This window comes from Protopterus annectens, chromosome 17.part0, assembly GCF_019279795.1.
Source record: "Protopterus annectens isolate FY-2018-M chromosome 17.part0, PAN1.0, whole genome shotgun sequence".
Classification (NCBI taxonomy): domain Eukaryota; kingdom Metazoa; phylum Chordata; order Ceratodontiformes; family Protopteridae; genus Protopterus; species Protopterus annectens.
Window position 1 is genome coordinate 825,955,379 of NC_056751.1, and position 26,482 is coordinate 825,981,860.

The window sequence follows — 26,482 nt, forward strand, 5'->3', positions numbered from 1 at the left end:
GCTTGTGCGCTATCATCAGATTTGGACCTCGGAGGCCTGTCTTTATCCCTGCAACGTTTGTGAACTCCGGTAGCCGGAACCATATCCGGCGACATTTTGTAGTTAAAGTGCCTACCGAAGTAATGAAAAGCAAAATCGTACCTTCGTTTAATTGTACGTTGATTGAATCTAGCACAAAACCGACAACTAGCTACATCGTGGTCAGGGCCTAAGCAAGGAATACAGTAAGAATGAAAATCCTTATGAGGTATTTGCTTCCCACATGAAATATAATTATTAACTTTTTCTGACATCGGAGTGGAGCAAGAAAAAAGTTTCCCCAACGAGGTACTTAGCTTTGAGTGGAGAAGAAAGTCTTCGGACTGAAGTTTATCAGAAAAAATCGTCAGGAGTCAGCCGACCGGCACTTGCGAACTGCTATCACCGCACAGCAAGAAAGACTGGAGAAGATGGCGTCGGCTGTCAGCTTTGTAATCCTGGTGCTATGACGTCAGGGAGCATGGTTGAACAGCCGACGCTGGACCCAGACTTTGGGATTCTGGCCGACCGAGGACTGCCTGCCGGCAGGGGAGAACCCTACAGTCATGACTGCAACAGTGAAACACGATGAACATCCACAAAGGAATCGCAGTCTCCCGAGTTGCGAGGTCCTCCTCTGCCCCTAGGGTGGCATCAACTTGAATAACCACCCCTACCCTGCCTCTGGAGGGGGGCTCACCCTGTGCACCAGGAAAACACCTCTGTGATTTCTTGAACCACATCTTTCCACCCCTCTAGGCCTTTGGATAAGGCCTAGAGGGAAGGGAAAAATGGACTCCTACGGCAGACAGAGTTTTTCCGTCTTGCTCACACCTAGTGAGAGTGTCTTTCACCTTGGTTCCGAACAAAGAGGAACCATCAAAAGGGGCGTCGGTGAATGAAGACTTGAAGGCCTACGCGAAATGACAAAGGCGCATCCAGGCCTGCCTCCTAAGAGCGACTCCTGAACTTGCTGCCCTACTCGCTCCCTTGGCTGTGTGGGAGATCAGCCTCATGGAGGAGTTCGCAATAGAATTGAGGGTAGACATCTGAGCGTTGAACTTCTGAGCCACCGCCTCAGAAACTTTACCCATTAGAGTATCTCCAAGCTCCTTTAGGAGATCTCTCTGGAGCCGTGTAAAGTGTGATAAGTAATTCAGTGTCCGCAAAGTAAAGGTCGCTGAAGAAAACGTATGCTTCCCGTACCAGTCCATAGCCCTAGACTCCTTGTTAGGGGGATGGACAGTGGAAGAAGTCTCAGCTAATTCCTTCTGGGTGGCCACTGCCACCACCATGGCATCCTTATCAGGAGGGGCAGACAAAAATTTATTGGGTCTCCTGGGGACTGGTTCCACAGAGTCAGGGGTTTCCCACACCCTTCGACAAACCAGATCCAGAAGCTCGAAGGGTGGAGACACCCAGAAGGCAGACGGCTGAGCACCAAAGGCCTTCAGGAAAACCAACTCATCTTCGGAGGGGGCTTTGGATGGCCAGTCACCTCTTGGCTTCAAAATCTCTAGGATGTCAGAGAAAGAAACATCCTCATAGGATGACTTACGGGACCCCTCCGATTCCTCGAGGTCGGTGTCTGACGTGAGAGACTCATCCTGGGAATCTATGTGTTTCCTCTTGCACGTTTTCTTTCTAGGTGGCTCCTCAGGCAAAAATACTGAAGGGCCCTCAGAAATATGGGAGTCACTCGTGGGGGTACCCTGAGGTCTTGGGGCTCCGCTGTCCAGAGATAGATGGCGATCAGAGACCTGCACCGGTGCTGTAGGGGACAGAGTGACCGAACCGTATGATGCTGCTGACGACCTGGCCAGCGCGCTCCACATGGCCTCAAAAGCTGGTCCTCCCAGATCTGAAGATCGACCAGCCTCCGAAGCAGATACAGGAGTCAGGCTTCCCCGCACCGAAGCACCTAGAGGGAGACTAGGAGCTGAGAGGTGTCCTGAAGCCTCTCCCTCGGGTCCGACCAATGAATCCAGAGTCCTGAACCCCGTGGACGGCACTGACGGGGTCGGAGCTGACATCAGAACCAATAAGCCAGGAGGGGCTGTCAGAACTAACTTAGGGACATCACACGGAGCCGAGCACTCTGGCTCTGAAAGCTGAGATGCGCTCGGAGGAGGAACTATCGATGTAGGTTGAGGGACCGGCTCCAGAGCCGACTGGGTCGGAGCCAAAAACAATTTTGCCACTACCGGTGACTGAAGAAGTTTCTGCACCACTCTATCGACGTCCACATCCGATAAGGTCCTGGAGGATTTGGAGGATAGGGAAGGAGATCGAGGCCTCCTCTCTGAAGGAGACCTGTGAGGAGGAAATACCGGCCTAATGCTAGGCGACCAGCTCCGAACAGGCTCCAAGAAAATTGGAGCCGAAGCAGGTTCCATAACCACTGACACATCCTGCAGCCCCGAAGACAATGGAGCCGAGGATGTCACTGAAGATTTTGCTATTTTGTCCGGCGGCTCCGAGGATACTGATGGAGCCGGGGATCGCTTTTTAGCCTTGGAAGATTTAGCTTTTGATGGACAAGCTTTAAAGCTAGAAGCACTCTCCAAACCCTCTTCAAAGGAGGGTTTCAGAAATCCCTTCAAAATCAATTTGTTCTTCCTTTCCTGAAGAACACACGGGCTAAAGGCATGATGAAAACTACACAATTCCTGAAGGTAAATCTCTCCCAGACAGTACATGCAGAGTGTCTGTCAGTGATGGACATCTTATAACTGCACTTGGAGCACTTTTTAAAGCCTGAGGGCTTATGCTCCTTAGTATCTTTAGACATAGTTACCACAAACACCAAGTAACTAACTCAAAATAAGACCAACGGTTAAACAGCCACAAGCGCGGGAACAAGACATAAACAGTACACCACAAAGACCTCTAACTAAAATGGTCCTTAGACACAAGTTCAAGGGGGAGGACTAATTCCTCTAATTTAAACGGTTTTAGCCCAAGGGAAAAATTTTGCACACAAGGAAAGCAAGGGGACAGACTAGGTCCTCTAACTGAAACGGGCTAGCCCATTGGAAACAGCTAGTGGGATACCACAAGAACACGCTATAAGAGAAAAACACAACTTTTCCACAACACAGTCAAGAAACACACACAAATAGCTATGAAAATAGCTTTTTTTGCAAAAAACTTCTCTGTTATAAAGAAGAAAATGTACTTAGCAACAGTCAATAGCGAGACCACGTCCGAGCTACACGACTGGCAAATGAGATCTGGGAATAGAGAGCAGGGCAGCATGGGATATCATCTTAGCCCAGCCAATAGAAAGACTTCAAGCTAAAAGTATGGCCGAGTCGGAGCCGACATTCGGCTCCGAAACCACGGGTAAGAATGTAGGCGAGATTGGACTACATAACATCTTGAATTTAATACAGTTTGATTACTTTTATATAAATGTAAATTTGCCATGTCACAAGTGATAATTCAATAAAGGTGTTTAAAAAAAGTAATCTTGTTTCAGTGCAGCAGGTGATTGGAAATCAGACTCAAAGGACAGCTTATGTATGTCATGAAAACATGGAAAATCTGGAGAAACAGCAAGCAGCTTAAATCACCTTATAGCAACCAGGACAGCTCTTCAAGGATGAAAGCTGTTTGGTGGCTCACTTAAAATGATTTTTCAACAAATACAGCGAATGTCCAAAACAGATATTCTCTAGACAATATTCATATGAAAGTATTTGTGATGGAGATTCCCTATCAAATCGCAGCAGAAAAGAAATCTGAAACTCATATGCTATAGGCTCCTCTTTCTTTTGTGAATCTGATGAAAGAGGTGAGAAATGTGATCTTTTTCTATTTTTACTAGTAGCCCCCAAACTGAAGGATTAGTGGGCACCAATGAAGACTGCATAGCTTTCTGTAACAAGGCAAACTACTTCTGAAAAAATCCCATGAAAAACTTCAGATGTCCCTGGGACTGATATTAGATCACCAAATATCCACACCTTGTCAGCCTGGGTGCCAGAAGATTGCTTCCAATACACTACTGTTGATTTAATAACATGCATCTGTTCCAAGGACATCAATCTCCTGGACACCTCAAGCACCACTGTTAGAAAATCATGCAATGAGGGAGTGATGCAAACCATACCTCTCAACCTGGAAACATCAAAAATCTGGACAAGGCCCATGAAAAATAGGTACAAATCTGTACACTGATTAATGTAAAATCTGTGTACATAATTACATAACCCCACCCACTCCAATGGAATTGTGGGATACCAACTTTCAAACGCAAACTGAAGAACAGACAACCAAAATATTGCAACAGAGTCCCCTGCAGCCATTCCAATGTCCCATTACCTGGTATTTCGTCCCATTTACCATAAACACTAATGTGTGCATACTGCTTTACTTCTACAATGATTATTTGGATTTTATTTTTATATTTTATAGCACAATGCACAAACACTAATAGATATCTGCTAAACAAAGCACTACTGTCTCACAATAATAATAGACTTGGCATTAAAACTTCTCTGCCCTTGAAACTCACATTCACTGAAACAGCATTGAAACCCATACCACATCCAAAGAAAATGCATCCGGCCAGTGGTGGATAAAGATTACCTTTGGGCTGTTTTCAAATCATAGACCCCTTGCACACACAACAAGAAACATACATGCGTTCCTTGATACATCTTCCTGACTTTATTATATTCCTTGTATAATACAGCACCCTTGTTAGACTTAAGTCAGAGCGCATTTTAAATATATTGTTTGAACATTTTTCCAGTAGGCAATGAAACAAAATGCATGAACCAATAATGACAAAACTGCCCAATTCAGAACATTTCCATCATAAAAGTCTGCTTACACACACACACTGTAATAGATATATATATATATATATATATATATACACACACACACACACACACACACACACACACACACACACATTCCATATTTCTCCGTAATAGAAATTACGAGAGAGAATAAGGCCTAGCATGGTTTTCCAGGGTGGTCATGATATAAGCCCTACCCTAAAAATAAGCCCAGTTAAGACAGTCAACAACACACGACGGATGTGTTGAATTATAAAACAATAATATTATTGACACCTATCGTACTCTGCTCACCATTTTCAGACCATTCAGACGCCCAACTTCTTTTTGCAGAAAGTCATAAGATTCTTTCCTCGGGAGTCCTCCACAATTCTTACTGTAACCCTAATCCTCACTCACACTTGACGTTTGAGATCTTTGGCCCATAAACACTGACAAGTGTACTTTGATTGGTCAAAGTACAGACAATGCACGTAACACATGCGCACTTGATAATGAATGGGTGTGGTTGTGTCTTCTTAACTGTCACCATTTTTGTTGCCACTCCTGTCTCGTAAGTCTTCAATTAACCCCCCCAGACAAGATGAGTGCAAAAAGAAAGAGCTATTCCGTCGAGTACAATAAAGGAATCATGGAGGACTCCCGGGGAATGAATCTGATGGCTTTCTGCAAAGAGAAGAAGTTGGATCTCCAAATGGTCCAAAAATGGCTAGCAGAGTATAACTCTCGGTCAATAGGTGAATGAAGGAAATGCTTAGAAGTGCAAGTGTTGATCAAGTCAGCAACCATTATTTCCTGAGCTGGAAGACATCATCTGTGAATGGATTGCTAACAGGACAGCAAAGGCTTTGGTTGTGCGTAGGGCTGATATTCAAGCATTTGCCCTTGCAATGGCACCACAGCTAAAAATATTCCCAGAAAACTTCAAAGCATCACAACATTGGCTGGATGACTTCCTTCAGCGATATGAACCGTCTCTAAGAAGATTGACAACACTGTTCAAGCTGGAAGATACTGAAGTTATAAAAACGTGCACTTGCATTCAAGTCCTTTGTTGATGGCATCGACTTTTCTAAATACCAACTCTCCAACATGATTGCTATGGATTAAATTGCAGTGTTTATGGGCCATGGATCTCAAACAATAATTGACAAGAGGGGTGCCTCGTCAATCTACATTCCCTCCACTGGTTACGAAAGTGCAAGTGTTACCTGTATTTTGGCAATTCGCCTAGATGGAAAGAAAACCCCACCTCTAATCATTAGTAAGAGCAAGAAAGATAAGATTGAATGCGTTTCAGGCATTTACATTCTTGAAACCGAAAAAGTCTGGTGCACACAAGCAGTTATAAGGAAGTGGGTCGATATAATGCTGCCACTTGTTTTGCGAGGTGGCGAAAGAGGTCTGCTAGTCTGGGATTCAGCCAACACTCACCACACTAAAGATATGAAGAACTTCCTTGCACAGAAAAGAATAGATCAAATAATGATTCCTGCAGGAAAGACTGCCTATCTCCAAACTCTTGATATTGCAATAAACAAGCCATTCAAGGACAATTTGCGCATGGAACTAAATGACTACATCGAAAATAGAATGGATTGAAATCAGTGTGGAAACTTTTGTGAAACCTAGCCTGCAAGAGGTTGTGACTTGGGTAAAGAACTCATGGGATAAAATCACTGACAGCTGTGTTACCAATGCACTATGAACCGGCTACATGGACACGCAGTGCTCTTTTAAGGAGAGCTCTATTGCTGCGCATGACAAATTGAGGCCAATGGTTCTACAGGAAATGGAGTCGCAAGAAATTCAGGATGGAATTCGGGGGTTGGAGACTTATGACAATGTTCCAGAAGAAGATGACATGTATTTGAATAACTTTTCCGTTATCGGGGCAACAGAATGGATTGCTTCTGCTTTCAGCTGCCAGCAAGCTCGTCAGTCTTTTGACTTTACTGTATTAAGATAATGTTTCACTATCAAGGGGTAATTACAAAGTAAGGCCACTAGTTCCCAAACTTCATTTTTATGACTTTCCATCATTCTTCTCTTAGGGTATGGGTAAGGAATAATGAAAGCATCACCACTCAAAAAGTGGCAGTTATTCACCTGTTTTATTCTCCTCCTCCAATACGCATGTATTGAGATTTTTCTGCACTTTCTGTTAAGCATGAAATACTGCACTGCGAAAGCCAAGGTGTAGATATTCTGAAGATGAAATGCTTGTTGCATTGTTTATGTAGAATTCTCACACAACTGTTAACGCGTTACCTAGAACTGTTGCTCAATAATGGAAAAGTACCAAATAAATGTCAATTTGTGTACATAAATATATGAATAAATGTAGATTGTTGTACGGAGGGGGGGATAAATAAGGCATCACCTAATAATAAGCCCTAATGCGTATTTCAGCAGAGGAAAAAGTATAAGATCCCGTCTTATTTTTGGGGAAATGTGTGTGTGTGTGTGTGTGTGTGTGTGTGTGTGTGTGTGTGTGTGTGCGTGTATTATATATAAAATAGAATGACAGTAGTTAAGCCATATGCGTCTTGCACAGCTTCTCTGGGGGTGGGGGGGGACAACAAAAGGCCAAAAACCAGGGACATATTTTTAACATGGTTTGCATAATTTTGGAAAGTTGCTAGAATAAAATGTGGTGTCACCACCATGCATTTCACTGCCAAGTCTTGAACCCAGGACCCTGTGAACTACAGTCAGAGCAACATACCACTATGCCAAATCATCAGTTTCCTGAAAGACAGGAAGACTGAAACTTAAATGGCTATCATTTAGTGAATTCAATTCTTACCATAGCTCTCAACCTCTTAGCACAAAAAACCTGGACAAAGCCAATAATGGGGGAATACAGCCCCAAAATATGAACTAATTTCAAATACGGATCGTATAAACTTAGGAAATTGCTAGAATAAAAGGTTTTGTGTTACCATTTATTTTCTGAAGAATATGAAGTCTGAAAATGAAATGCCTGTCACTATTTAGTAACCTCAATCCTTCAGTGAATTGCCACAAAAATCCTGAAAACAAAAATATGAGGCATAAATTCACAAGTGGTGGTGGCTAGGGACTTTAGGCTCTTTTTACCTCTACCCAAGGTACAGGGTTTGAGCCCAAGTACCTCTAGCCACCAGGTGTATTCACTTGAGGGCATTTGCACACAACACACACACACCACTCTGTAGCAGGTTCCATAAAAGAAGATAGCTAAAGCAAATAAACTCCGTAGCAGGTTCCGTAAAAGCAAATAACTCTGTTTACAAAGAAAATACCTTAAGCTGAAGTTCCTCCATTCCAGCTCCGTGCAGTTCATAACAGAAGAAAATAAATCAGTCCTCCATCGTTTCCTGCCCACTTCGTGCAGTTCACAAGCAGCCACTCAGGAATCATGGCACCCCATTATTTGGACCCGAAAACTCTGTAAAAACTGAGTAATTCGGTACAGTTGGGAGGTATGACGGAAACATAGAGAAGTCTACAGAGTTGTAGATCCCAAAGCTTCTACATTTTGTTCCACCCAAACATATTACAAAAATATCTGCTGCAGAAAACTTTGTTTTCAGAAATCTGGAAACTTCCATCAGGCACCATGTTTAAAACCAAGACAAGTAAGTGAACAGCCTGCCATAAAGCCGCTTCCTCTCTCAGAACTTCTTTTTCAAGCAGTGAGGTGGGAAGAACAGGAGGAACTGGACATCATACCTAATTGTAGAACAATAAATCTCTGCACCCAGTAGTTACAAAAGAAGCTATTCCACTCAACAACACCAGAATGATTTCTTCAATTATCACTGCCTGCCCCCTCTACACTATCTGACAATGGTCCCAATATTCTAAATGTCTAATATTTCTCTGAAAGGAAGGTCACATTCTTCTCTTTTTCTTTAGAAGACCTTTCTTTGACAATTGTTTAGATTTATAAATACCAGTTATCTTTCTTTGATTTCACTTACAATTGTTCAGATAGGTCTATTGAATTTCTGGGCATGTTAGTGAATAGAGATTTGACTGGAAAAATAAATGCCAATATATTTATACAGTCATGTAAGAAGAGTATCATCCTGCATAGATCGAGTATGCCCCCTAAACACATCCATAAGAACATCCTAAAAATGACAATTTCTTTGAGTTTCTACATTGAACAATAATGACATTTTCTGTGAAAGAGTATAATAGCTTTCAGATAATTTTTTGAACAGAGGGTACTCTGCCAGTGAAATGTACACCTAATGAAGTAGTTTCTGTTGCAAAGCCATTTTTTATAGAAAAAGAAGTTAGAGACGTGAACAATGCGGTGTTGCACCAAACAGATGGAGCAACACTAGAGTTAATGTAACATACTCCAGTGACATCAATATAGTTTATGATACTATTGAAAAACTGGCCAATTTTAATGGGTGATAAGACCTTTCAGAACATCTTAAGGACATCACCGAAGTTCTCTTTCACGAACAATAGATGTTTAAAACAGCAACTGTGTTACAGTCAGTATCGCAAGGCTAATTTATTTACAGACCATATAGATACTTTTTCCTGCTATTCTTGTAGTGCATGTAAATGTATTTCTTCTACCCAAAAGTTTATGCATCCAAACTCTGGACGTACTTTTGACTAAGTTTTATGCAGATTGTAAAAGTGTAAATCTAGTTTATTTAGAGCAGTGTTGTGCATGTCGGACGTTTTATGCAGGAAAACAAATTGCACACTGAAAGAATGTGTTTTAGAGCATGCTTATGATACGAGTGAATTAAAATGTCTAATGCTCTAGTGAGGTTGGGTTCTACACATTATTTTAAACTTGCTGTGTTAGAATTGTTAGCAGTGGATTTATGGGGAAATGATCTTGTAAATAGAACAGAATATGCTGAGTTACTATGGACTTTGCAGTTACAAGCAGATAGAGGCTCTGGTTTAAATTATACTGTTTCTTTAAATCCAGTGTTGAAATCGCACACCTTACATCATTAGCATAACTTGTGGTTTGTATTTAAACTGTGAATGTTTTCTGTTTTGTAATGGTCTGAAGAAGCGTCTTGTGGCTAACCCATTTCACTAAGCTATTAAATGTTCTGTTTCATTTTAAATGAGCCATGCTTGGTTGTTTTGCTTCTACTTTTATGCTAATCGTTTTAGATTTCACAGTTACTATAAGAGTAAGATCAAATAGCAGGAATTAAAGCTATTAACCTAGTACACTCTAAGACTATACATTTCTAGCTCTTCTTGAACCAATGCTGCATTATTAAACCACAAAGTAATTTATGTAGATGCTGGTAGGAGAAGGATTCTTAGGTTAAGTACTATGCAAGCCTACCAAAAAAAAACCCTATTCAAAAGTTCACTCCAGCAGCAAGGAGGGCAAAATGAGAGGGAGAAAAACAAATTAAATAAAGATGTTTTCCTTTTTAGCAAGTAATGCACATTGGCACAGTGAGTATCTGTCAGGGAGCATGATAAACACCATAACGCCAGGGTTATGAAGCTCACTGGATAAATCAGTTAGACTCAAATATTTTTTTTGATTTGAAAATTGTTTATATAGCTGAAAAACTGGTATTCATTGTGCCTCCAAGTAGGTTGCAAGTCCATTAAGCAAGCCAGCACTATTACACAATTTCTACATAGCTCTATTAAAAACTGTCTTTCGGCTTTTCCCGGTTAGGGGTCACCACAGCATATCTCCGGTCCGCTAATGTTTGGCAGTGAATTTTTATGGTGTCAAGTTGCCAGCCAGGCACCCAACCTTCAAAGAAGGCGCACCCACACACTCACCTGCATGGCTTTAAATTCACTCTACTGCAGGGAAGATATGCAGACCCCACAGAGAAAGCACTCCAGCTGAGAATCGAACTGGAGAACCTCTTGGTGTGAGGCAGCAATGCTAACCGCTGCACCACCGCGGCCTCTACATAGTTCTATTAGTGACAAATTACAGGTTGCTACATAGTTCTATCAGCAACCTGTAATTTGTCAACCCATTATTTATTTTTTATTAATATCAGTCTCAAGCATCTCAGTGATATCGTAAAGTCAGACACTGCACACGTGCACAAAAAAGAAAGCATATGCAAGTCCATTCTTTAATTTTGTTTCTTTATGTGCTTAAATCTAAGTCCAGTACAAAATATGAGTGAATCTAAAGCACAAGAAAATAAATCAAACTACTGCAATAAACCAAGAATTATTTAAGCACACTCGGTATATAAATTATTAAAAATACACAATGAAACATAAAATAACATAAAAATGATTCATATTGTTATTTAAACAACGGAAGTGAAACTCCTTGCCAGCCAAGTTAAATGCCGACAGTGAAAAATTCAGAGTTAAGTCCTTATGCTAAGTAAATCAGCAGGACCACTTACAGTCAAAATTTTAAATTACTGCCTCACTGTACCATCAAAGTTCCAAAATATTGAAGGCTATCAAAAGAGCCATGGGAGTTCACAAAGACTGCACTGGAAGATCAATTGTAGGGAAAAAAAATCCAGCAATTCTTGAAAGCTGCAACCCCTTAACATGGTTAGCACAATGTCAGGCAATATTATATTACTCCCAGGATAAAATTCAGCAAAGTTGTTCAAAAGCCATACTTATAGCCAAACAGTTCAAAATACTGCAAGCAATCCCATTTCAAAAAAAACAGTCGCACGCAGTCCTAAAAAAAATAGCAAAAACCTCTGCTGCTGCAGCCTAGAAATGTTATTAAACAAACTCAGCACTGAAACAGCATTCATAACATCAGCTATAGCAAAAATCCCAAGTCCAATGACATTTTTGAAATCTCTACAACCGTACATGCTTTAGCAAAGGTCAGAAGCATAAAATAGAAAATATTCAGAGTGAAAAAGCTAAAATAAAATGGCAAATCTGACCAATGTCGATCTAGGCAGCAATTGTGCTGCCACCTTGAGCTAGCCCATGACAATGATAGGGGGAGTTCTCAAACGCTCAATGGACTATAGCTATTCTTTCTCTACAGCTATCAACAATTCCTTCAAATTGCAAGGAAACTAATAACAAGGAACTGGAAAACTGATAATATCCCCTCCTTTAATGAATTTAGAAACATCGCTTCAGAAGTTAGTCATTTGGAGAGTATTACAATAAGAACAAGAAGCACAAGAATCACTTCCTCATACAATTCAAGGAAAGGACTAAGTGAACTTTTAAACAAACAATGATTGTTTGATGGCAGTATATGTAAATATTCATACATATTTAATTGTGTGTTAGTAAATAGTTGTTTTACTAGTTGTTTATACGTTTTTTTCTCCTTTATTGACAAGAACATTATTTCATGTTCTACTACGTTTGATATTAACATAGTTATTTCATTGTTAATGACCTTTTTATTGTTGTTAATTTGAAATCCTAATAAAAAAAATATCAGAATAAAAAAAATTCCTTCAAATTAACGTTTACACTCCAATCTAGTCACCTTTCTTTCCTTGAAACTCAATGAATGATTTTGTTAAAAATGCAGATTTTTGCCATGTACCACAAACCAACAATGTACATGAATTTTCTGCTCTCACGACCACAGGGAAATATTTAATCAGGCTCCCACCTCAGGCATTTAGGCCAGCCTCAAAAGGATTTAGGGGTCCAACACATGCCAGATCCCCATTACTAACCAACAGCGTAGTATGTGTGATTTATACTATCATATGTCAGCAAAACATTAAAATCTAAGTGGGTAGATTAAAGTAAACATACTTCTTATTCGGCTCAACTTTCATTAAACTCATTTGCTAAAAGATTATTACAGTTTCATGCCATTTCAAAGAAAGAAGCCCAGTACATATTACTAAACAGCAATAAAATGAAGTGGTTACTAGGTACCATTAAAGGACCTCTAGCAATACAGCAATGATCTAAGGTTGTACTATTGGTGATAGCCAGGGTGCCGACTGAAATCTGAGAGCAACGTGTAAATTACAGAAAGCATATGAATTCTGAGACTGCATTATCTTGGATTATCCCCTTAGTCTGTGATCAGAGGTACAGGAGTTTATATGCATCAGAGGGAAGGGCAGTGAGCCTCACACATCACTTGTGCAGGTGCAGCTCCTCTAGCAAAAATATTTTAAAAATATTACAGCGCATTTCAAAATTTGCTTTTCTTTTTGGCAGAATCATATTTAAATTTTTTTATAGTCCTGGGAATCCCATTATCAGGTCTCAGTGTCTGATAAGGAGCAGATAGCCAAGCAAACAGAAACAAGCCGTTGTATGCACTTCCCATTTTGGAGATATAAAAAATAAAAAATGAGTGCATTAAGCAATGAGGAACAGTTGCCTTTAGCTAGTTGAGAAATCACCTGCTATACTCCCTCCTTCAGAATAAAGAAATGAAGGAGCCATACATGATAAATTACAGCTCTGAAGGTAGACTGCATCTTTTTTTCATTTGGTCCTTAAAGTGTTTTAAGTTTGCAGATACTGTTGCATTTATAATCTGAGAAACAAAAGCACATTCTTTTAAACTGTTGAGCTGACAACATTTAGCTTCTCAGACAACACCCAGTTACTACAAATACAGATCAGTACACTGCGGTGGTGGTGCTGCGGTAGCGTTGTCACCTCACAGTAAGATGTTGTCCTGTTCGATTCTCAGCTAGAGCGTCTTCTGTGTGGAGACATGCGTGAATGGGTGTACCTTCGTTGAAGGTTGTGCGTCAGGGCCGGCAACTTGGCACGTAAAAATCTACTGCCAATTATTAGCGGACCAGAGTTCCGCTGTGGTGACCCCTAACTTGGAAAAGCCGAAAGACACAACAACAACTACAAATACAGATCAGTCTTCAGTGTTGCTGCACTTACCAGACTTGGGCATTGAAACATGCTGGACATAAGCAGTAGAGCCATCCTCCAGCTGAATCACTTGTCCATCCACAAATTTTCCACCTGAGAAACAGAGAGAACATACATTAGGCACATGAACTTGAGAAACAAACAGGAGATGTGCTAGGCAGATGATCACAAAATCCTAGCCAATTCTAGCAACAGTCTATCCCTGAACAGCCTACAAAAACAATGCTTCATTTACGCATAAGCATCTGTTTCAGGAACATTATTAATCCTAAACAAAATTACTCAGTATGATATACAAATACACAGCTTCTGTTTTTTATAGAAAACTAGAATATCAAAATGTAATACATTACTTCACAACAGCAGGTAGTCAGCTTGTTTGTCACCAACCTGGTGGCAAAAACTACTAGCATAATGTATTGCAATCATTAGCTGAAAACACCATCAAAACCAGCAAGTAATTAGTATACATCAAGCACAGTAAACCTACTTCTTACTTTGTTTGCTTTAGTGATTGTACAAATTATCTATCTCCCTTGTGACTTTCTCAGACATCCAATCACCCCAATTTCACTACTCTGTGCCTGCAATATTTGAAATACAAAAGTATTAGGGCTTGAGACTTTATGCAAAATTTGAATGATGAAAGTTCTGACTTACCATAACTGCTGACAGACTGACAGTCACACAACATGCATAACCTTAAGTAAATCCCATTTTTGCAAATGTAATACAATGCCCATCAGTACAGTTCCTTACTGAACCTTGCAATGAAAGCACAGTTGTGCAAGTCCTACTTACTTGTAACAGTTGATGCTACAAATCCACACTGCCTCAGTGAGTCATATGGGTTCTGTGGCACCTACACTGACAGCTTTCAAGAGCTCAGAATCCCCTCCTTTGACTCTCTGTGATAATGGATTAGCTAAGCCCCCTCCATCAGAAGAAGCCTATCCCCTGACACACAAAATCAGTTAATCAGGTTTTTAGTGTCAAGTAGGAAGAACCAAGAAGGAGCAGAAGCAAGAATCACCTGAAATTAACTAACTCACAGCCACAAATAACCAAAGCCAAACAGCAATGTAACAAGGCTAAATATCACTGCATTACATATAAAATAAGGAGAGTGGTGGGTGGGTGCTACCACTGAGGCAGTGTGAAATTCAAACATTACTGATACATGTAAGTAGGACTTGCACAACTGGACTATGTTCATCATTTACACTGCCCCAGTGGCATATGGGTAGATTCCTAAAGCTTACCTTACTTGGGAAGAGGGAGGATAACGATTCAGGACAGCCTGAAGAATGGTCCTCAGGAATCCTGCTCTGGAACTTAAGAAAGAACCCAGCTTGTAGTGCTTTGTAAAGGCATGAACAGACAACCAGGTTGCTGTCACTAGAATTCTTCTAGAGTCCACTCTTTTCCAATATACCACTGAAGAGGATAAAACTCTGGTGGAATGTGCCTTTGCCATACCTGTAATATATTTACCTTGGTGGAAATACAAAAACAGCAGCAGGGGGACAACCAATTAGCAAGCTTTGCTTACAGACAGGTTGACCCTTTTTAGCCCCAAAATAGGAAATAAACAGTTGTTTGGGGGCTTAGTTCTGCCAAGATAGTACCTAAGCTGCCTGTGCACATCCAAGGTATGCAGAATCTTCTCTCACTTGTTATACACAGAAAACTAGGAGATTGAGACTGATGGCTTGATTCAGGGTAAATTCAGAAACAACTCTGAAATAAGGATTAGTGTGCAGAACAATCCTGTCCTTGTGGAAAATCTGATAAGGTTGGCCAACCGTGACAGCTTGCAGCTGAGAGACTCATCTTGCAGATGTCAGGGCAATAAGCAAAACAGTTTTCAAAGTGATGCCCAATACACTAATCATATGTGACTCAATAGTGACGCACACAGACGTCCCACTCACTAGGCTGAATAAGGAGAAGGTAACAGTCAGCTGTCTATCAGGTGCCAGAATCTGACACACAACACACGCATTCAGGTCACTCCACAACAAGCACAAGTAAGACTCTGCCATTGTCCATGTGGGAATGAAGGACCTGAGATGCACCTCCCTGGACTACATGAAAAGACACATGGTGGAGCTTGCGGATTATGTGGCTCAAACAAGTATGAACCTAGTCCTGAGCAGTATCCTACTGTCACCCAGAATGATACCACAGTACAAACAAAAAATGATTGACTTCAACAATTGGCTAAGTTTCTGGTGTCATTCTAAGGGGATCCAGTATCTGTCTGCTTGGGATGACATGATTGATGGACTTCGATGCTTTGCCAGAGATGGCCTACATCTGTCACCCCTGGGCTTCCGGGTACTGGCTAAGGCTGCATCTGTCACCCCTGGGCTTCCGGGTACTGGCTAAGGCGCTTGCCACCTCTATAGTGCCTTTTTTAGGCGGTGTTCCAAAGGATAATTACCACCGTAACAGCTATAAATAAATGAAATCTGAGGGTTATGCTGCTCAATGCTAGAAGTCTAAATCTCAAGATGCACTCGTTCGAAGCACTCCTCAAAATGGAGACCTGGTTCAAAGCGGCGGAAAGCACCCTTGCGCTACCAGGCTATAACTCATTCCACATCTTTCGGCCCTGAAACATGGACTGTAGCTTCAAAGACAGTGGTGTCTCCATATTCATAAAGGATATGCACACCTCCAGACGAGTAGCCCAGCGTAACACATCTTAGATACTTCAGGTACAACTAACATTGGGTAAGATGGCAATTCAGGTCATAGCCTGCTATAGGTCCCCAACCATGTTCCAAGACTCTCACTCCACATTTCTAAGCACCCTGGAATCTATCAAGGTACAACCCAACACTCTCATAATAGAAGACTTCAACTACCCCTCCATCAACTGGGAAAACTACTCAAGCACCAATACACTGGCCCAACGCTTCCTGGAATTCATCAGTCCCAATGTCCTAGACCAGCTCATTCTGACCCCACTAGAGGAAGCAACATCCTTGGCCTGGTTATTACTAACATGGGTGACCGTTGCTCTACACCAGTAGTCAATCCCCCCCCCAGTCAGATCCGACCATAAACTAATCACCATGGAAATCCACATCTCACCCACACCCTCCGCAAAGGTAACCACCTTGAAATACTTCTCCAAAGCTGACTTTGGGTTCCTAAAAACAGAGGTGACTAACTTCACGGCACCCATGCCAATGGGAAATAGCTGCATGACTGCTGAATCATACACCAATGCACTGTATGAACATGTACATAAATGCATGGAACTAGCCATACCCAACAGAACCAAGACACTCTCCTCCAAAAAAAGGAAGCCAATCTGGTGGTCCCCTGCCATTAATAAACTCTACAACAGAAGGAAGAAACTATTGCAGAAAAAGGTGAAGTCCCAAGACTGGAAAAACTCCCTTATTAGCCTCAACAAAAAGTTGAGATCTCTCATCAAATCCTCTAAAGCCAACTATGAAGGCAGAATAGTGGCAGACACTAAAAATAATCACAAAGCCTTCTATAGTTATATCAAGAACCGCCATGGCAATACCCAGATTTGCTCTGAGTTACAGCACAATGGTACCTTCTATACTGAGCCAACAGATATTGCCAACATACTGGCTGACAGATTCAGTGCCAACTTTACCCTTCTCCCCACCAAAGGACCAATCACAATACCGGAAGAATGCCAGGCACCCAGCATTACTGCAGCAAAGGTTAAAGCTGCGTTGTCCAAGGCCAAGAATACAGCTTCCATGGGACTCAATAATATCCCTGGCTGTGTTCTACATGAACTGCAAAGCGAACTAGCACCACATCTGTCTGCCCTGTTCAGTCACATCCTCACCTCAGGCTTTGTCCCTACCGAATGGCGCAATGCTACAGTCATCCCTCTCCATAAAGGGGGAGCAAATACATACCCTGGGAAGTATAGCCCCATTAGCCTGACAAGTCTGATATATAAAGCTATGGAGTACATCATCATGGGCCTAATTAACAAAGATACAGGAAAGCTCCAAACTCTAGACCCCACGCAACTTGGCTTTATGAAAGGGAGATCATGGCTGCTCAACCTGGTTGACTTCTTTGAGTCAGTCACCAGGGCTGTGGATGAAGGTAAGGCAGTGCATACAGCCTACCTCAATCTGGCCAAGGCCATTGATACCATTCCTCACTTGAGAATTATTGATAAACTCATCAAACTAGGCATCAACCCCTATATCACTAGGTGGGTTGCAAATTGGCTCACAGATAGAACACACAGCATCGGTCCAGAGTCCTCTCCTGTTTGGCATCTACTTCTCAGAAGTCGAGGCCAACACAAAGGGACTCTCTGGCTGACCAGGTTTGCAGACGACTGCAAGCTGGTAGCCATTATTAACTCCCTAAGTGATGCAGACATCTTACAGAAAGGACTCACTGAGACCAATGACTGGTGTTGAAACCATGGCCTTAAGCTTAATGCCAAAACATGTGTTGTCATCCCCTTTGCTAAAAACTCAGTTCCCATTAATTACCACATCGATGGGAGCCCACTGAATACTGAAGGCATTATAAGAGATCTGGGGACGCAGGTTGACAGCAACCTCTCCTTCGACCACCACATTGCCACTGTGGTCAGAAAGTCCCTCTATGTGGCACATCTCATTACCAAGGGTTTTGCATCCAGGAAAAAAGAGGTCATCATCTCTCTCTGCTCTTACCTCATTAGATCAGTCATGGAGTATAATGCCCCATTTGGCATGTACCTCACTAGACACCTGCAACAGCTGAAGAGGCCACAGAAGTACCTCATGAAGAGGATCAGTGCACACTTTCACCAAGCACTACCACTTACTTCTCTACTCTAAATCCAGAGCAGGCTTTGCCACTGCAGTTCTGCAGGGCTTGATAGCCTCTCCAAATCCAATTTAGACCCAGCCACCCAACCTCAGCTTTGGGATTCTACCCAAGTGTCCTACACGGACAGACTTAAAAGACTCCAACTATTCTCTCTCTCATATCACGGTGATCTTTGCCTGACTTATAAAGCCATCTCTGACCCAGCTCTGTTAGAAATGCTACCTCTAAAGAAATCCCAATCCCTCCACACCACATGCTTCAGAGACCTCAACCTCATTACCACAATCAACAGAACATGCTGGAGGAACAGGTTCCTCACCCAGAGACTGCCCATGCTATGGAATCGACTTCCCATACATGTCAAGCAGAGCACCTCACTGTCCCTCTTCAAGAGAAATCTTGATGAGTGGATGGGTAATAGAAAATTCACCCCGGGGATCACTCCAGTGCTCTACTTGACAGAGGCACTGGGAACTAAAGTTGGCCTGCATGATGCCAATGCACTTCTATAGACTAGGCTTGTAAAGGCTCCAGGGCCATTAGCCTAGTACACATCTATGAACCTATGAGCTTCAAATCAGCCTGAAAGGCACATTCAAAAGGAAAGGAGGCCAATTTTTCAAGAACAAAGTTGAGATCCCTAGGAGGGGGAATTTGTTTCGAGGGGGTCTCAAATACAAAACTCCTTACATAAACTATATGACCACAAAAAGAGATGAAAGATAGTAATGTATGGGCAGACAAGCGGAGATAGCCACAAGATGCACCTAGATAGATGCATAAGATAAGCCACCATTGAGTAGCTCAGACAAATATTTTAACACCAGAGACTAAACGCCATACTGGGCAGAGTGATATCAGTTAGATAGCACCTAGAAAACCTATTCCACTTGTGAACATAAAATTTTCTAGTTGTAGATTTTCTTGACTCCTTCAATACCTGCCACATATCCTCATGGAACAAGTGCTTAAAAGGTATCAAGATAGAATCGTCCAGGCTGTCAGAAGCAATTGCTCTAAGTTGGATTGCACAAGTGTGAGAAAGCTTGTAGTTATTGCCCTTGGCCAATTCCATAATGGTGAACCAACTTTACCTGAACCAAAAGGGAGTCAACCACAATGATGTTTGGTAATTCTTTGGATATCGGTCGAAAGGGTGGAACTGCATAAAAGAGAATGAGAATTCTTGTATCATTGCTGCAAAGATGTCTCAAATAGAATTTTTCCAAATGTCTGATTTAAAGGAGGAAAACAGAATTATTTATCATAGTACCCACATCTGGACAAAACCCAGGCAGACTTCTGTGCTAAGTTCCCACTCATAAGGGTCTGCCTGGGATCTGCTTGGGATCTGTTTATACTTGTCAGCCACTGGGTTTTGCTCCAAAAGGATGTATGATACCAGAAGCATCAAATAATGCTGTAAGGCTAGCTCCCAGCCCATCATTATCAATCAGCGAAGGGGGTATAAAGTACAGTTGTGTACCTACCATAAATGTAGATGTTCGAGTGTATTCACTGTTGCAGTCATTACACTTGGGTTATCCTGCTGGCAGGTGACCCACAGTCGGCCCGAGTTCCAAAGTCTTGGTCCGGCATCGGTTGCTGTCGCCTCTTCCTTGACGTCAGTGCGCCAGGGGTATAAAAGTTGCAACCAACGCCATTTTCTTCAGTTTTTCTTGCCCCAGATGTCAGGTGCCCCCAGATAGGAAGGCTGGAAAGATAAAATTATGCCAAAAAACATGCATATATTACTATAAATATTTCCTTCATCTACAAGCAAATACACCACATAGGTAGTATAGAGATGAGAAGTACAGAAAAGTCCCAGCAATGAAAAAAGGGGGATGGTGGGTGGGTAACCTGGACTGCAACAGTGAATACACTCAAACATCTACATTTATGGTAGGTACACAACTGTACTATGTTCATCGTGTTTCACTGTTGCAGTCATTACACTTGGGTAGAATCCCAAAGCTGAGGTTGGGTGGCTGTGTCTAAATTGGATTTGGAGAGGCTATCAAGCCCTGCAGAACTGCAGTGGCAAAGCCTGCTCTGGATTTAGAGTAGAGAAGTAAGTGGTAGTGCTTGGTGAAAGTGTGCACTGAGCTCCAGGTTGCAGCTTCTAAAATGTCTTTGGTTGGTACTCCTCTGAGGAAAGCTGCTGAAGTGGCTGCTGCTCTGGTAGAATGAGGCCTAATGCCCTTAGGCACTGATTTGTCATGGTGTGCATAACAGAAGCAGATGCAGTGTCCTATCCATTTCGAGATTGGCTGCTTTGTAATAGGCTTTCCTTGTGATCCTGCAGCATATGCTACAAACAGTTGCTCAGTTGTTCTGAAAGCTTTTGTTTTGTCCAAGTAGAATCATAGCTGTCTGTGTATATCTAAAGCGTGCAGAAGTCTCTCCCCTTTATTCTGGGGATTTGGGTAAAAAGTAGGCAAATGAATGGTTTGGTTCAAGGCCACATTGGAGACCACTTTTGGTATGAATGTTGGGTTTGTCCTAAGAGAAACCCTGTCCTGATGAAAAATGAGGAAAGATTCCACAGCCATTAATGCCTGTAACTCTGAGACTCTTCTTGCTGAAGTTATTGCTAGGAGCAGAGCAGTTTTCCATGACAAGAATTTTAGATCAGCTGTGCTGGCTGGTTCAAAAGGAGGCAGTGTGAGTTTTTCTAAAACAAAATTGAGGTCCAAAGTAGGTACTGGTGCTCTCCTTGGGTGTCTTATATTTTTTGTCCCTCTGAGGTTCTGTCATAGTAGAGGATGTGAAAAAATAGTATTGTAATGAGCTGAAATGGCAGAGGCATGGATTTTAATAGATGAGAAAGATAAGCCTTTGTCCAGCATCTCAGTTAGGTATTGTAAAATCTAAGGTATATTAGGGACAAGTGGTTCGAGCCCTTGTGCCTGGTTCCAAGCACAGAATCTCTTCCATTTTTCTGCATAAGATTTCCTAGTGCTGGGCCTCCTGGCTTCTAAAATGACATCCATAACAGCTTTAGAGAGAGGTGCAGTCTGAGTGGCTACATTATCTGCCATGCTGCCAGGTTTAAGGTTCTGAGTTGACTGTGCAGAATCTGGTTGTTTAGTTGTGTCAGAAGATGAGGAATTTGAGGTAGAAGCCAAGCTGGGCCTTGAGACAAGCTCTTTAGGATTGGGTACCAGTGCTGGCGTGGCCAGTCTGGGGCAATCAGGATCATTTTTGGCCTTTCTTGTCTGACTTTTAGTAGCACATTGGTAAGAAGAGGCATCAGAGGGAAGGCATAGACTGTCAGGCCTTTCCAGCTGAATGATAGAGAATCCACTTTCCATGCTTGAGAGTGATAAGTTCTTGTGCAAAATTTCTGTATTTGGTAATTGTGAGGGGAGGCAAAAAGATCTATGTCTAGGCGTCCCCATTTCCTCGTTATCATGCTGAACACTTTGTGGATTTAGCTTCCATTCATGAGGATCCATGAGATTTCTGCTTAGTTTGTCTGCCAGTGTATTTTTTGTTCCTAGCAGGAATTGTGCCTGCAAATGTACTTGATAGGTCAGTGCTGTGTTCTACAAAGTCATGGCTTGTCTGCATAGGGGGTAGGAATGTGTGCCCCCTTTCTTGTTTATGTACCACATAACTGTGGTATTGTCCATCTTTATTAATAGTTGTCCTGGATGTATTAGGTCCTTGAAAGCTGTCAGGGCATTCTGTACAGCTAGCATCTCTTTTAGATTGATGTGAAGATGCATTTGTTCCTTGGGCCACGTGCCCTGAATACATTTTCCTGCCATATGTGCCCCCCAGGCATAATCCGATGCATCCGTTGTTATTGTCTGCCTGGCTGTCGGTAAGGTGAAAGGCTGTCCCTTGTTGTGGTGACAGGCCTGGGACCACCATCGAAACTCCTGTTGTAGGCAGGGAATTAGAGTTAGGATTGTCTCCAGGCTGTGACAATGCTGAGTCCAAACACTTTTTAGATACCACTGTAGTTTCCTCATATGCAGTTTTGCATATGGAATTAGTAGAATGCAGGATGCCATGAAGCCCAGGGCCTGCAGAATTTTTCTTGCAGGGAGCTGGGTTTTTGTTGCCATCATTTGAAAGTAATGAGTCAGTTGCCTTTGTTTGTCTGGCATGAGATAAGCCATCTGGGCAGTTGTATTTAAGCTTGCACCCAGGAATATTATTTCTTGAGAGGGCAGTAGTTTTGATTTCTTTTCGTTTACTGTGTACCCTAGGCAAATTAGCAATCTTTTTACAAATGCCAGATGCTTTAGAAGAATGTCCTTGCTCTCTGTATGAATAAGGCAGTCGTACAAGTAGGGATATATTTGAATTACATTTTGTCTGCAAAATGCAATTACTGGTGCCAGGCATTTTGTGAAGACCCTGGGCGCAGTAGATAAGCCAAAGGGCAGTGCAGAGAATTGGTAATGCATTGAGCCTGCTATGAATCTGAGGTATCTTCTGCAAGATTGTCTGATTGGGACATGCAGGTATGCCTCCTTGAGGTCCAAAGTAACTAGCCAAGCCTTCTTGCCCAGCATGGGCAGAAGTTGCTGTAGTGTTAACATTTTGAATTTTGGAACATCCAGGAAAGTATTTAGGATTGACAGGTCCAGTACTGGTCTCCAGGTTTTGTCCTTTCTGGGTACTAAGAAAAGTCTTGAGTAAAATCCTTGTCCCTGTTCTTGTTGTGGAACTTTTTGAATAGCTCCCATGTCCATAAGAGCAGCAATCTGTTTTTGTGCCTCTGCACAATGGTTTTGTGGCAGGTCTGGCATACCTTTTGGTTTTGGAAGCGTGTGGAAGTGGAACCTGTAACCCTGAGAAACAATATTCAGCACCCATTGGTCCTGGGTGATCATGTACCAATTTTTTTGAGAAAAGTGCTAGCTTTCCCCCTAGGGGTGCTGTCAAAAGGTAAGTGCTTGGCATTTGTAGAGGGAAGTCATTGGGACTGTTTCCTATAAGGCTGTGATTTGTCTTCCCCTCCTTTGGGGGCTGAAGCACCCCATTGTTTAGGTCTGTAGGAGCCTTGGGGCTGAGATCTGCCTCTTGGGTGTCTGTATCTGCCTCTTGGGCATCTGTATCTGCCTCTTTGTGGCCTGACACTGGAAAGGACCAATTTTCTGAATGCCAGTTTCTGCTAAATCTAGGTGGTTGAACCTGCAAGAAATCTTTCACTGTCTGCATTGACTTTGCTTTATCCTCCATTTTCTTTAACACCTCTTCTGCCTCAACATCGAACAAAGTATCATGCTGTAATGGATCATCCAATAATTTTACTTTAACATGGTCAGGTAAACTTTGTTCTTTCAACCAAGCATGCCTTCGAATAACGGAGCCTGCGTAACCAGTAACTGCGGCTCTACAAGATGCCTCTAATGAATCAAAACCACATTGCAGAGTATGTTTTCCCACTTATTCAACTGCATGCAATAAATCCTGCATTTCCTTACTGTCAGGACTTTCTGTATTTGAAAACATTTTCTGTTTTAACAATGACATGAGGTACTGTTGATATTTAAGCATGTGAAACTGGCAGTTTAAAGCTCTTACAGCTAAAGTAGCAGAAGTGTAAACTTTTTTCCCCCATCTGTCCACAGCTCTGGAATCCCTATCCGAGAGGACAGGATTTTTAGCAGTGGAAGCCTTAACCCCTTTAGGACCCTGAGAAATTATTTCTGGGTCTGCAGCGGGGTTTTTGTAAATAAATTTATGAGAGTCAGGGACCCTGCAGTACCTGTCTGGCTTGACTGGTGCAGGGAGTAAAAAATCAGGAGACAGACTGGATTCAAAAAAACATCATCGACAATATCAAGTACAGGGGGGATAGCCAGGGGCCTGTGCTGAGGCAATAAAAGGAAGTCTCTGAGCCTTTTCTTGGATTCTGAATAATCCTGGCTCTCCCAATGGAAATGCTCCCTCATGGTGTGCAGGGTTTCCCCAAAAGAATAATCCTCAGGCGGAGAGGCTGAAGGTATGGACTCTTCTGCATCAGAGTCCTCATAGGGAGGGAGAGAATATCCCTGATCAGAAGAGGAATCAGAGGAAATGGAAACCTGGTCAGAGGAATCATAGTCAGTGTCTTGCCTAGGCCCTTTGTCAGGAGGGGGATGGGAACCCCTGATTAAAGTAATTAGGTCTTCGGCCATTTTAAGCATCTGTTTCTTTGGCATGGATGACTGTTCTGGAGAATGCTGTACTTGTTTCCTTGTCTTTAATGGTGTTTTTGACTTTGCCTTTGCTGCTGTAGTGTGCTTAATTGTAAGCTGTGAAGGTCTGAAAACACCCTCAGAAATCAATGCCTGCTCACCGGCTCCGAACTCATCTGAAAGAAAAGTTTCCGTAGGCCCAATACCTTGAGTTTCCAAAGGCCTCGGTGACTCCACTTGGCTGTCGGTTACGGCCTGTGGCTGTGAGGTAGCGGGTGTCAGGGGCTGCGAAAGCACCTCACTGAGAACCGGCGAACCGGCGACTGGCCTAGAAGAGGCTTCTTCAGTTTTGGACCTCGGATGCCTGTTCTTTTCTTTGTCTTTGCGTTTTTTATAAATTCCAGTCATTGGTTGTTCCGACGGCATTATGTAATTAAACCTTCGGCCAAAATAATGTAAAGCAAAATCAAACCGATGTTTAATGGTGCATTTATTGAATCTAGCACACAACTGACAACTAGTAACGTCGTGGTCAGGGCCCAGGCAAGGAATACAGTAAGAGTGAAAGTCCTTATGAGGTATTTGCTTCCCACAAGGAATACAATTATTAACTTTTACTGACATCGGAAGGAGCAAGAAAAAGTTTCCCCAACGGGGTACTTAGCTTTATTGAAGACTTCAAAAATCTCAGGAGTCGGCTGACTGGCACTTGCGAACTGCTTTTGCTTCGGGCACCGCGCGGCAAGAAAGACTGAAGAAAATGGCGTCGGTTGCAACTTTTATGCCCCTGGCACATTTACGTCAGGGAAGAGGCGACAGCAACCGACTTTGGAACTCGGGCCGACTACGGGTGGCCTGCAAGCAGGATAACCCAAGTGTAATGACTGCAACAGTAAAACACAATGAACATCCTTGCACCCCCTTGTTTGTTCAGGCACCATATGACTGTTAGGTTGTCTTCTTCTTCTTTTGGCTTTTCCCGGTTAAGGGTCACCACAGTGGATCACCTGTCCACTCATGATTGGCAGTGGAGTTTTATGGTGTCGAGTTGCCAGCCCGGCGCCCAACCTTCCACAGAAGGAACACACACACGCACTCACACCTAGGGCCAATTTAGAGTGTCCAATCCACCTACAGCATGTCTTTAGGATGTGGGAGGAAAACGGAGGACCCGGAGGAAACCCATGTGACCACAGGGAGGACATGCAGACTCCGCACAGAAGGCACGCCAGCCAAGGACTGTTAGGTTGTCTATGACCAATAAAACAGGACCCACTGAAAATAAATGGTGAAGAACTTTTTTTAAAGTCTTTATTACTGCAAACATTTCTTTTGATGTTTATTTGCTTAGCAGAATCCAATTGTACTAGAACTCAGATGGACACTGTTCCCCATGCAAAATCTGATGAGTTCATATGGACTGACTGAACTGGGGTCTGGAGGGAGAAAGGCAATTCTGGATTGAGAGTTATCTGATCTCTCCTCCACTGTAACTCTCATTTAAAAAAATCCACCATTGGTACCTGGAACTCCAAGGGAAGCAGGTGCTGGGCCCAACAATTTTTAAGTACCATGGGCGGGGTCCAACAATTTCTTTAAGTATCACTGAATCTTTCTCATGTGGAGTCTGGCCAGTGGTGTCATGAAGATCACTGATGCCAGAGGCAGAGTCTTGAAGACAGAAATCCCTGAAAATGTTTTGAACAAATCAATACAATCAATTTGTCTTCTGGTAGAAAGGCCATACATTTTTTGTGTCCATCCTACACCCCTGGAAAACAATTAATTGTGAGGGCATGATACAGAACAACTTGAGGCTGGGAGTAATTGGAATGTGAT

At 42.4% G+C, this 26,482-nt stretch overlaps 1 protein-coding gene across 1 annotated transcript in view; it reads right to left on the reverse strand.

Annotated features, from left to right (window-relative positions):
• The window catches only part of ZNF143 (zinc finger protein 143), a 752,158-nt gene that overhangs the window by 475,588 nt on the left and 250,088 nt on the right, over positions 1-26,482 (reverse strand). Inside the window, exon 5 of the mRNA XM_044059280.1 lies at positions 13,671-13,754. Within this exon, the coding sequence (XP_043915215.1) occupies positions 13,671-13,754 (84 nt within the window). The remainder of the gene's footprint in view (positions 1-13,670; positions 13,755-26,482) is intronic.